Raw genomic sequence first — 13,289 nt, forward strand, 5'->3', positions numbered from 1 at the left:
AATGTGATTTATTGTTTCTCTTGAGCAGGAAGGATGCATTAAATAATCATCTGACCCACACGAAATAAGCAGGTTTAGCCAAATTCTTTCTAATGTGTATGTGCACCTTAAAAGTTGCATGCAAACCTCAGTTAAATTGTGGTCATCTTTGAAATTTTAAAAGCACTAATTCTAACCCCCGGAGGGTTTCCCCCTTCAGAAAAATAGTAGTCATATAGTGTCCATGATTTACGCCCAGCTATTAGTTACAGACTTCATTTCATGGTTTAGGGGGTATTCTGGTTGTTAAAAGTTATCACCTATCCACAGGATAGGGAATAACAGATCCGTTGGGGTCCGATCACTGTGACCCCCAACCATCACAAGAATGGGTACCCCATGACCCTCAAAGTGCACAGAAATGAACGCAGTGGCAAGTTGGGCATGCAAACCGACACTCCATTCATGTCTATGGGAGTCGTACAGCGCTTGGCTACTTTTGATAATATATTCTAGGTGCAGCTCAGTCCCATACAAGTGACTGGAGACGAGCTGTAATACCAACCACAGCCACTATCCAATGGACGGCGTTATGCTTGGACCAGGCTGCGGCCTCCTGAAAAAGGAGGCAGACACCCGCCGATCTGATATTGATGACCTATCCTGAGAGGAGGTCATCAGTATTAAACACCCGGACAACCTCTTTAGTCTTCTCTAGATGGGACAGTTTTAAAAGGGTTATCCAGGAGTTTATATTGCTGTCCTACCCTCAGGATAGGAGATGAATACATATTCTTGACTAGAGTGTACATAGGCAGCAGAGTGGCGTTGGCTCCCGCCACATGAGTAAGGGGATATTAAACCGATGCCGCTCTATCTAACGCTATAGACGTTGGGCTCTTACTTGGTGTTCGGAGTAATAGCAGAGCTGTCCTCATGAAGTCCAATAGTTTTGGATTCTAGCCGTCCCTGTCAGGTTGTAGATATGAATCTGTATAACATGCACGTTTGTATTTTCAAGGCACTTCGCCACCATGTCGTCTCCAAACAAAGCACTTGAGCTTCAGTTACAGATGAAGCAAAATGCCGAGGAGTTGCAGGACTTCATGCGAGAGCTAGAAAGCTGGGAAAAGGATATCAAACAGAAGGATGCCAAGCTAAGCAAACAGACGGCCGTAGGTGAAGAGGTAGGTATGTCTGCAGTACGTGACATAAGAACAGGAGCGTCCTTATGTGTTGGCTACAAATCTGCAAATGGAAGGTAGATTGGGGCTACATCTCCAAGCACAGAGGAAAGGGATATTCCCACCTCTTAAATGTATGGCTTCTGAGAATGATGGGGCTGCATTGCTGGATCAGCCGCTTGCAGTGCAGGGAACTGTAGCACGTCTCCCTCTTAGTAAATGAAGTAATGCTGTTGCCTGGGGCACCTCAGAACTACGTAGTACTGATGTGCACCAGACAGCTGCTTTACCCTTCAAGGGTGGCATGCCCGCACTAGAATGAGATTCTGTTTCTGTCAAACCTACGTCATACTGGTTTTTACCAACCACCGCACCACTTTCATTTATTGGGGGTAATGCCGCTATCATATGATGCAGTATTTGACAGACCTATGCAGTTCTGTCATTCACTAGGTGGCCACATTGCTCCCTACAGTAGGCAAATTATTGGCACTACTTCCGGATGCTGTATCTGTCTATACCAGGTGGGCGCATTTATCCTTTCAGTTGATGGTGGGATTGTGCTATTGCCAGATGCACATTTGGTTACTTTTCTGTCCTCATTAAGCAGAATTCTTGAACCATCACCAGGTGCTGTATCTGTCAGTACTACACAGTCCTTAAGGCGCATCTGTCACGAGGATCAACCCTATTAAACGTGGCATACTGCCTGGTAGGGCTCATCATTGCGATGTTATTAATATGCGAATAAGCAAGTTGGAGCACCAGGAGGCGGGGCTGAATCCTTTGCTCTGCACAGGGCTAGACATCAGCATGTTAAGGAGAAAACTGTGTCCTGGCATCTACCTATCATATATTCTATGTACTGTAGCTTCACCACACTGAGATGTGCTCAGAAAGCTAATATACATATTACTGCTTTATTCATAAACCATCTATCACATGTTCAAGTCCCCTAAGGGGACTTAATATAAGTGTATTAAGTAAAAACAAGTTTTTAAAAATACAAAAAAACAAATTCAAATCGCCCCCCTTTCCTTGTAACAAAAATAAACATTAAACATATAAAGATAATTTGTATCCACGTCAAAAAGCATCCATACTATTAAAATATAAATATATTTATCCTGTACAATGAACGATGTAGCAGAAAACATCAAAATGGCCGATTTGCCGTTTTTGTTGCTCCACCTCACCAAATTTTTTTAAATAAAAAGTGATTTATTCAACCCACTTGTCACTCAATATATTGCTGCTGTAAGAATGAAATATTTGGCACCATGCATTAATATCTTAAAATACATTTCTTTTAGACACTACCCCCAATTAGAAACAAAGACTATAGAAAAAAGAAAAAGAGCAGAAGTAAAGTGTCTACTGAAACTAAGAAAAATGAGGAGAACAAAAACCCCAAAAGAAAATTACATGACTACAACTACTGGGACAAGCTGGATGTGGTAAGCCGTAATAGTGCATGTCGTATCAGGCATTTCTTTCTACATACTGAAACCATGTTATATGGAATATTGCAGCTTGTGATATTTATTTGAATTGTAACTGTTGTTGATGAATATTCACTTTGTTGCATTAATTTTGTGTATGAGACACATAAACCAATAATATATTATAAAAATATACAGAACATTAACCCCTTCTATCTCAGGCCAGTTTTCACCTTCCTGCCCAGGCCATTTTGTTGCTAATCTGACGTGTCACTTTATGTGGTAATAACTTTGGAACACTTTTATTTATCCAAGTCATTCAGAGATTGTTTTCTCGTGACACATTGTACTTCATGATAGTCATAAATTTGAGTCAATATATTTTCCCTTTTATTTATGAAAAAAATCCCAAATTTACCAAAAATTTCGAAAAATTCGTAATTTTCAAAATTGTTATTTTTCCGCTTTTTAAAACAGAAAGTGATACCTCGTAAAATATTTATTACTTAACATTCCCCATATGTCTGCTTTATGTTGCCCATCATTTTGTAAATGTCATTTTATTTGTTTAGGATGTTACAAGGCTTAGAATTTTAGAAGCAATTTTTTTAAAAATTTTAAGGAAATTTCAAAAAGCCACTTTTTAAGGACCAGTTCAGTTCTGAAGTCACTTTGTGGGGCTTACATAGTAGAACCCCCCCCATAAATGACCCCATTGTAGAAACTACATCCCTCAAGTTAATCAAAACGGATTTTACAAACTTTGTTAACCCTTTAGGTGTTCCACAAGAATTAAAGGAAAATGGAGACAACCTTTCTAAATTATTACTTTTTTGGCAAATTTTCCATTTGAATCCATTTTGTTCTTTAACACATTGAGGGTTAACAGCCAAACAAAACTCAATATTTATTACCCTGATTCTGTGGTTTACAGAAACACCCCACATGTGGTGGTAAACTGCTGTATGGGTGCATGGCAGGGCGCAGAAAAAAAGGAGCGCCGTATGGTTTTTAGAAGGCAGATTTTTGCTGGACTGATTTTTAGACACATGTCCCATTTGAAGACCGCCTGATGCACCCTTGAGTAGAAAATACAGAGGCTAATTTTTTGCAGGAAGAGTTAAATTTTTTATTGGTACCATTTTTGGGTACTTATGTTTTTTTGATCATTCAATATTACACTTTTACAGCGTTCACTTGAGGGGTTAGGTCATGTAATATCTTTATAGAGCAGGTCGTTACGAACTCGGGAATACCTAATATGTATACTTTTTCTTATTTAAGTCTTACACAATAATAGCATTTTGCTATTATTGGGGCGGGGGTAGGCTGGGCTTAGGGGGTGCTAGTCGGCGCTGACTGATTCACGCACATAAGAAAACACAAGGTGCATATTAAAATATATAACACTATATAAACTGACTAGGGTCTCTGCTGCACTGTACCGTATTTTTCACCCTATAAGACGCACCTAGGTTTTAGAGTAGAACAATAAGAAAAAATATTTTTCACTACACCTCAGGTCAGACCAGCAATCAGACCCCCAATGTTAATCAGACCTCAGATCAGACCCCCAATGCCTCAGATAAACCCCCCAACCTTTAGCCATCTATCAGCCCCTATGTGAGCCATCAGCCCCCAGCATCCCATGTCAGCCATCATCCCTTATGTCAGCCCCCAGGGCAAATAAAAAATAAATAAAAAAAACACTTATCTCTCCTGCTCCTGGTCACCATCGCGATTCACTTCATCCTGCTGTCGGCTGTGTATCGCGGCGCACAGTGTGAGGTCACAGAGCGACCTCGCGCTGTGCGCAGCCGATAGCCGAGCCGAGGATCCTTCACCGCTTCCTGGTCCTCCTGTACTAATGAAGCGATTCTATAATGGAAGCGCTTCATTAGTACCGCGTTAAATACTGCCCTGATCGCTGCGGCTCGGCAAACAATCTTCCAGGGCCCGGTTCTGGGCCGCGGCCCGGCGGTTGGGGACCGCTGACCTAGGAGACGCAACCTGGGGCTGGGTCTCCTTGGCCCCCGTAGAAGGCAGGTCCCCATGCCGTGCAAGGCATTGGGCAGCCTCTGCACAGCATCGGGCTGCCTTGTCACCCATCGGGTCCCTGCCACAGCAGCGCGGGAACCTGATGGGCTCCCTCGCCTGCCGCGAACCCCTTCTATGCCGCGGTCAGTACTGACCGTGGCATAGAAGGGGTTAATCCGCCGGCATCGGCTTTTACAGCAGGGGCCTGGCTATCAGGGACTGCCGGGCCCCTGTAGCGATCGGGGGCACACTGCTCAGGTGCCCGCCCGATCACAATGACGTAATAGTACGTCCAAATGGAGGAAGTCACCTGCCACCATGACATACTATTACGTCATGTCAGGAAGTGGTTAAAGGCTATGTACATCTTTTGGGGGCAATTGTTTTATTACTGCATTGTACTCATACAATAGTAAATGTCATTAAAAGGTACTTGTCCTGCAAAAAACATGGCCTCATACAGCTTTGTGAATAGGAAGAATAAAAAAGTTATGGCTCTAGGAAAGCAGGAAGTGAAAAACAAAAACTGAAAATCGCAGGGACCTGAAGGAGTTAGGGTGGGTTCACATCTTACTTCTAGATTCCGTTATGGCTTTCCGTTATAACATAGGATGGAATGCAAAACGGAAGTCTTTAAGAGGCATTCCATTTTGATCCGTCTTAATAGAAGTCTATGTGAATCATGACGGATCCGTGTGGTTCCCGTTATGCAAGACTGAAAGACTGTCGACAGGACTTTTTTTCTTAGTTCTGCATAACGGAAACGGGACGGATCCGTTATGATTCCCATAGACTTCTATTAAGATGGAATGCCTTTTTAAGGGCTTCCGTTTTGCATTCCGTCCTAATACAAGTCTATGGGAAGTATAACGGATCCGTCCTTCCATCTTATGGATTCCGTTATAACGGAAAGCCATAATGGAATCCAGAATGCAGATGTCAACCCACCCTTAGAGGTTTTCCATGATTTTAGCATCGATTGCCTATCCTCAGGATAGGCCATCAATGTCTAATCAATGGAGTCCAACATCCCGCCAATCAGCTGTTCTGCAATGACATCAGTTTGATGTATATGCCAGTTAAATCTCCCAGCATGTACCCCTGATTGATGCTTGTGTCTGTCACCCATGGGCTTCCATTTTATGTATAGAATAGCATAGTCTACTTCAGTATTTCATACCTTTTTTTTTTTTGAGGTTTACTCACATAAACTGGCCCAATGGAGTCTAAAATGATGCTCTGGCTAATGGAACCCTTTGTACATGCTGAGGGGAGATCATAAATGTTAGAGGCTGAGACTAAGGCCCCTTTCACACGGGCGAGTTTTCCGCGCGGGTTGAATGCATTGCACCCGCACTGAATCCGGACCCATTCATTTCTATGGGGCTGTGCACTTGTGGTTGCGTGAAAATCGCAGCAAGCTCTATTTTGTGTGTTTTTCACGCAACGCAGGCCCCATAGAAGTGAATGGGGCTGCGTGAAAATCGCAAGCATCCGCAAGCAAGTTTTTCACGCACGGTTGCTAGGAGACGATCGGGATGAGGAACCAATCATTATTATTTTCCCTTATAACATGGTTATATGGGAAAATAATAGCATTCTGAATACAGAATGCATAGTACAATAGGGCTGGAGGGGTTAAAGGGCTTCTGTCACCCCACAAGTCATTTTTATTTTTTTTGGGATAGTTGCATTCCTTATAGCGCGATATAGGAGAATATAATCTTGTCACTTACTTTCATGCGGCCGTTTCTTTAGAAAACGAAGTTTTATAATATGTAAATCCGGTCTCTACCAGCAAGTAGGGCGTCTACTTGCTGGTAGCCGCAGCAGAAAACCGCCCCCTCGCCGTGTTGATTGACAGGGCCAGCCGTGATCTCCTCCTCCGGCCGGCCCTGTCAGTATTTCAAAAATCGCGCGCCTGTGTTCATTCGGCGCAGGCGCTCTGAGATGAGGAGGCTCGTCTCCTCAGAACTCCCTCAGTGCGCCTGCGCCGATGACATCACCGAAAGAGAAGACGTCATCGGCGCAGGCGCACTGAGGGAGTTCTGAGGAGACGAGCCTCCTCATCTCAGAGCGCCTGCGCCGAATGAACAGAGGCGCGCGATTTTTGAAATACTGACAGGGCCGGCCGGAGGAGGAGATCACGGCTGGCCCTGTCAATCAACACGGCGAGGGGGCGGATTTCTGCAGCAGCTACCAGCAAGTAGACGCCCTACTTGCTGGTAGAGACCGGATTTACATATTATAAAACTTCGTTTTCTAAAGAAACGGCCGCATGAAAGTAAGTGACAAGATTATATTCTCCTATATCGCGCTATAAGGAATGTAACTATCCAAAAAAAAAAAGACTTTTGTGGGGTGACAGAAGCCCTTTAAAAAATAAAAATAAATTTAACTCACCTTATTCCACTTGTTCGCGCAGCCGGCATCTCTTCTGTCTTGTTCTGTGAGGAATAGGACCTTTTGATGACGTCACTCCAGTCATCACATGGTCCGTCACATGATCTTTTCCCATGGTGATGGATCATGTGACGGACCACTTGATGAGCGCAGTGACGTCATCAAAGGTCCTATTCCTCACAGGACAAGACAGAAGAGATGCCGGCTGCGCGAACAAGTGGATTAAGGTGAGTTACATTTTATACTTTTTTTTTTTTTTAACCCCTCAACCCATATTGTACTATGCATTCTGTATTCAGAATGTATTATTTCCCCTTATAACATGGCTATAAGGGAAAATAATACAATCTACACAACCTTGAACCCAAACCTGAACTTCTGTGAAGAAGTTCGGGTCTGGGTACCACATTCAGTTTATCACGCGCGTGCAAAACGCATTGCACCCGCGCGATAAAAACTGAACGCAATCGCAGTCAAAACTGACTGCAATTGGGTACCTACTCGTGCGGATTTGCCGCAACGCATCCGGACATGCTCATGTGAAAGAGGCCTAAAAGGACCAAAATGATTTAAAGGCGTTATTTCATGAAGATGGCTTCTGTGGCCCCTCAGGGTGTAAACTTTTCCCATCTTCACCCCCCCTTCCCATGATCTAGAACATACAGCTGCTCTGTAAGTGCACCTCAAGATCTGCTGTACTTGGCCTGGGATATCACATTTGAATGCCCCCCCCCCCATGTACTGCCATATATTCCCTGGCAAGTGCGATCAAGTGTAGTCACCTGATCTCCATGCTGGCTTTGTTTAAAAAGGGGTAATGATTTGTGTCATTTTGGTGAACTAATAGCCTTCTATGTGCTGTATTTTCCATCACATGCATGCTAGGTTTTATTGCATAATTTATACAGGATCTTACATGTTTTAGGACAAAGCCTTGCAGGAGCTCGATAAAGAGGACAACACTAATGAATCAGTGTCTGCAGAGTCTGATTCCGGGGATGAAGATGGCATTAAAATTGATACAGAAAAGGCTTTAGCAGACAAAGAAAAGGTATACCTTACATTTTACTTCTTTAGTAGTGTTCCTAAAATGGTACTGTTTTACATTACTGCACTTTTGGGTCTGCTATTTTTGTGCTTAGTTGTTCTTTTGCTGTAATGCTGTTCAATATGTCTATTTTATGTATTGAATACTGAAATCCATGTGCATTTCTGAGGAATTCAGACGTGTAGACTAGGGATCGACCGATATAGATTTTTTAGGCCGATGCCGATAATTTATACCAATATTCTAGGAATTTTCATTTTTGAAAAAAAAAAAATTTCCTACACAAATCTGCTGAAAATTAATATGTTTATTGTTAACGTGTATTTTTTATTTTATTTTTGTAAATCTTTTTTTTTTTCATTTATACTTAATATTTTATATTTTTTTGTTTGTTTTTTTACTAACTTTTAGCCCCCTTAGGGACTAGAACCCTTGTCCTATTCACCCTGATAGATCTCTATCAGGGTGACTAGGATCTCACACTGGCATGTGAAAAGAATGGAGGGCCACAGCAGCGTCTCGCCAGGAAAACTTCTTTATTCAGGAACACTCCTCACAACAAGGCATAAAAAGTAGTTTACAGCAGCAACGTTTCGGCTACGAATAGCCTTTGTCAAGCAGCCGAAACGTTGCTGCTGTAAACTACTTTTTATGCCTTGTTGTGAGGAGTGTTCCTGAATAAAGAAGTTTTCCTGGCGAGACGCTGCTGTGGCCCTCCATTCTTTTCACATGCCATTGGATCGCTTTGGATCTGCGATCCCCTGCCCAGCTGCTGCGTATTCACCATTTTTGCTCTTCAGAAGCCGTCTGTGCTGCTGCTCCTGAAACAATCTATTTTCTCTAGGATCTCACACTGTCCCTGCTGCTCTGTGCTATGTGCACACAGCAGCATGGAGCTTACCATGGCAGCCAGGGCTTCAGTAGCGTCCTGGCTGCCATGGTAACCGATCGGAGCCCCAGGATTACACTGCTGGGGCTCCGATTGGAGGACGAGGGGAGAGGGGATCCTGTGGCCACTGCCACCAATGATTAATACTGTGGGGGGGGGCGCACTGCGCCACCAATGTTTTTACGATTGGGATGGGGGTGGGGGGTGCACTGCGCCACCAATGATTAATACTGGGGGGCTTGGGGGGGGCACACTGCGCCACCAATGAAGAGAAATCTCTCATTCATTCATATACAGGAGGCGGGAGCTGGCTGCAGAATCACATAGCCGGCTCCCGACCTTTATGAGCGGTAGCTGCGATCCGCGGCACCTGAGGGGTTAACTACCGCAGATCGCAGCTATTGCTCATAGAGGTCGGGAGCCGGCTATGTGATTCTGCAGCCAGCTCCCGCCTCCTCTATATGAATTAATGAAAGGCTTATCTTCATTGGTGGAGCGGTGGCCACAGCCCCTCCCCTTCTCTTGTCCTCTCTCCTCTAATTGGCGGCAGCAGCACAGGGGGAGGGAGACACTGCTTCCTTCTCCCCTGTGCTGCTGAGGGAACACGGAGTGCGCTGTGAGCAGTGCGTTCTGTATTCCCAATAAGTTATCGGTATATCGGCAAAATAGATGCCGATACCGATAACTGTCAAAATCCTGAATATCTGCCGATAATATCGGTAAAAACGATAATCGGTCGATCCCTAGTGTAGACTGCTGCTCTGTTTCTTGCTCATACTTTACACTGCAGTTTAAGTTGTTTAGACCAGCTGCTGTTTAAAAGCACAAATTCACCAGAAAATCAGTGCAAAGGAAACTCTTAGGCCCCTTTCACACGGGCGAGATTTCCGCACGGGTGCGATGCGTAATGTGAACGCATTGCACCCGCACTGAATCCGGACTCATTCATTTCTATGGGGCTGTGCACATGAGTGGTGATTTTCACGCATCACTTGTGCGTTGCGTGAAAATCGCAGCATGCTCTATTTTGTGCGTTTTTCACGCAACGCAGGGCCCATAGAAGTGAATAGGGCTGCGTGAAAATCGCAAGCAAGTGTGGATGCGGTGCGATTTATTTTCTATTTTATTTTTTATTTTATTTTATTTTTTTTATTTTTTTTACGCACGGATGCTAGGTGACGATCGGGATAGGGACCCGATCTTTATTATTTTCCCTTATAACATGGTTATAAGGGAAAATAGCATTCTTAGTACAGAATGCTAAGTAAAATAGGGCTGGAGGGGTTAAAAATAAATAAAAAAATAATTTAACTTGTTCGTGCAGCCTGGCTTCTCTTCTGTCTTCATCTTTTGCTCTGCACAGGAAAAGGACCTGTGGTGATGTCACTGCGCTCATCACATGGTCCGTCACATGATCCACCACCATGGTAATAGAGCATGTGATGGACCATGTGATGAGCGCAAGAGAGTCCGGCTGCGCAAACAAGTGGTTTAAGGTGAGTTAAAAAAAATTTAACCCCTATTGTACTTGGCATTCTGTATTAAGAATGCCATTATTTTCTCTTATAACCATGTTATAAGAGAAAATAATACAATCTACACAACACCGATCCAAAACCCGAACTTCTGTGAAGAAGTTCGGGTTTGGGTACCAAACATGCCGATTTTTCTCACGCACGTGCAAAACGCATTAAAATGTTTTGCACTCGCGCGTAAAAATTGCGCATTTTCCTGCGACGCACCCGCATCTTATCCGCCCCTGTGAAAGAGGCCTTACTCTCCTCGTGGCAAAAAAAGATGAAAAGAATAGAAGCAATATTGCTCTGGTGGTTCTAAAAATCAGCGTTTTGATGGAATTGGGTCTTGGGTGATGGTCTGTTGATAACTTGGTATCTGTGGAAAGAAACTAAGGGCTCTTTCACACTTGCGTTCTTGTCTTCCGGCATAGAGTTCCGTCGTCGGGGCTCTATGCCGGAAGAATCCTGATCAGGATTATCCCAATGCATTCTGAATGGAGTGAAATCCGTTCAGGATGCATCAGGATGTCTTCAGTTCCGGAACGTTTTTTGGCCGGAGAAAATACTGCAGCATGCTGCGCTTTTTGCTCCGGCCAAAAATCCGGAACACTTGCCGCAAGGCCGGATCCGGAATTAATGCCCATTGAAAGGCATTGATCCGGATCCGGCCTTAAGCTAAACGTCGTTTCGGCGCATTGCCGGAGCCGACATTTAGCTTTTTCAGAGTGGTTACCATGGCTGCCGGGACGCTAAAGTCCTGGCAGCCATGGTAAAGTGTAGTGGGGAGCGGGGGAGCAGTATACTTACCATCCGTGCGGCTCCCTGGGCGCTCCAGAGTGACGTCAGGGCGCCTCAAGCGCTTGGATCATGTGATCACATGGATCACGTCATCCATGCGCATGGGGCGCTCTGACGTCATTCTGGAGCGCCCGGGGAGCCGCACGGACAGTAAGTATACCGCTCCCCGCTCCTACTATGGCAACCAGGACTTTAATAGCGTCCTGGCTGCCATAGTAACACTGAACGCATTTGGAAGACGGTTCCGTCTTCAAATGCTTTCAGTACACTTGCGTTTTTCCGGATCCGGCGTGTAATTCCGGCAAGTGGAGTACACGCCGGATCCGGACAACGCAAGTGTGAAAGAAGCCTAATGCAGACAAAGCTGAAAAAGTTTTCATTTTTACTTCAGGGAAATAATTACTTTAAGGCTGGAAAGTATGATGAAGCTGTGCAGTGCTACACAAGAGGCATGGATGCTGACCCCTACAATGCCGTCCTGCCTACAAACCGAGCATCTGCGTTCTTTAGGCTAAAGAAGTAAGTGTTTTGTCCTGCTGGTGTTTTTCCTGAACAAGCTGACTTGGTGATTTACATTTTGCTTTAAAACTGAAAACATTTTCTTTCCATATGTTTTTTTTTTCTTTTTATAGGTACGCTGTTGCTGAGTCAGACTGCAATCTGGCTATTGCTTTAAACCGCAGTTACTGGAAAGCTTACGCTCGCAGAGGAGCCTGTCGTCTGGCATTGAAGAATTTCCAAGGAGCAAAGGAAGGTGTGTCATAAGTTTTTTTTATTTTATTTATTTTTTAATGATTTTTGTACAGAAAGTAAACATTCGTCAGTATATAACTTTTTGAGCTACCGTCCTGCTCTGACAAACTGTTAAATTATAGATTCAGTGTTCAAAGAAAGGTTTGGGAAGAACCCTACTGGGTAAGAAAAGAGTGCACTGACAGGGTTTAACCCACAAAACCATATAAAATCAATATATGAAAAGCAGGCTATCAAGCCACCTCAGCTAGATAATAAATCAAAGCAATTTAATATCTGTTAAGTGGTCAGACTTTTGACATCTCAGAAGTTCTGATGGTTGTGGTGCTTGTCCAGAAACTTCAGTCAGTTGCTGAAAATAGGAGCAGAAGTGCTTAGCTGAGTGCTGTGCTTCTACTATCGACTCTCCTTGGAGAGCAGAGTGTGCAATGTAGAGTTGTTGCGATACCAAATTTTTGATTCGGTTTCGATACCATGAAAAAGTATTGCGATACTCGATACCATTCGATACCACGCGAAAAAAATAAACAAAAAAAGCCACGTGCATTCCTCATTTTTAAAAATGGCGAATCGCGCAGTTTTTATTTTATTTTTTCTGTTCCGGCATTCACCACCTAGATTTTTTTTTTATATTTTAATAGTTTGGACTTTTCTGACGTGGCGATGTAATATGTTTATTTATATATTTTATATGTGAAATTGGGAAAAGGGGGGTGATTTATACTTCATATTTTAGTGTTTTTTTTTTTTTCACTTTTTATTTAATAACTATTTCCCCCCTTAGGGGCTAGAACCTGGGATCTTTCATCCCTTTTCCTATTCACCCTGATAGATCTCTATCAGGGTGAATAGGACTCCACACTGTCCCTGCTGCTCTGTGCTTTGTGCACACAGCATCAGGGATGTTACCATGGCAACCAGGGCTTCTGTAGCTTCCTGGCTGCCATGGTAACCGATCGGAGCCCCAGGCTTACACAGCTGGGGCTCCGATCAGAAGCTGCCACTGCACCACCAATGAGGGGGAGTGGAGAGGTCCCTGTGGCCACTGCCACCAATGATTTTAATACTGGAGGGTCGAGAGGGGCCGGCGCACTGTGCCACCAATGATTTTAATGGGATGGGGGGATTGAGGGGGGGGGCACACTGCACCACCAATGATTTTACCCCTTTATACAGGAGGCGGGTACTAGCAGATCAGCGGCAGTTAACTGCCGCTGATCGCAGCTCCCTGTCAGGGGC

General features: G+C 44.0%; 1 protein-coding gene across 1 annotated transcript in view; it reads left to right on the forward strand.

The window, feature by feature from the left end:
• Nucleotides 1-13,289, forward strand: part of RPAP3 (RNA polymerase II associated protein 3) — a 74,926-nt gene that overhangs the window by 1,527 nt on the left and 60,110 nt on the right. Inside the window, exons 2-6 of the mRNA XM_040410518.1 lie at nt 1,001-1,166; nt 2,477-2,620; nt 7,971-8,096; nt 11,689-11,816; nt 11,930-12,051. Coding sequence (XP_040266452.1) covers nt 1,014-1,166; nt 2,477-2,620; nt 7,971-8,096; nt 11,689-11,816; nt 11,930-12,051 — 673 coding nt within the window. The 5' untranslated portion in view covers nt 1,001-1,013. The remainder of the gene's footprint in view (nt 1-1,000; nt 1,167-2,476; nt 2,621-7,970; nt 8,097-11,688; nt 11,817-11,929; nt 12,052-13,289) is intronic.

Source organism: Bufo bufo, chromosome 1 (assembly GCF_905171765.1).
Source record: "Bufo bufo chromosome 1, aBufBuf1.1, whole genome shotgun sequence".
Classification (NCBI taxonomy): domain Eukaryota; kingdom Metazoa; phylum Chordata; class Amphibia; order Anura; family Bufonidae; genus Bufo; species Bufo bufo.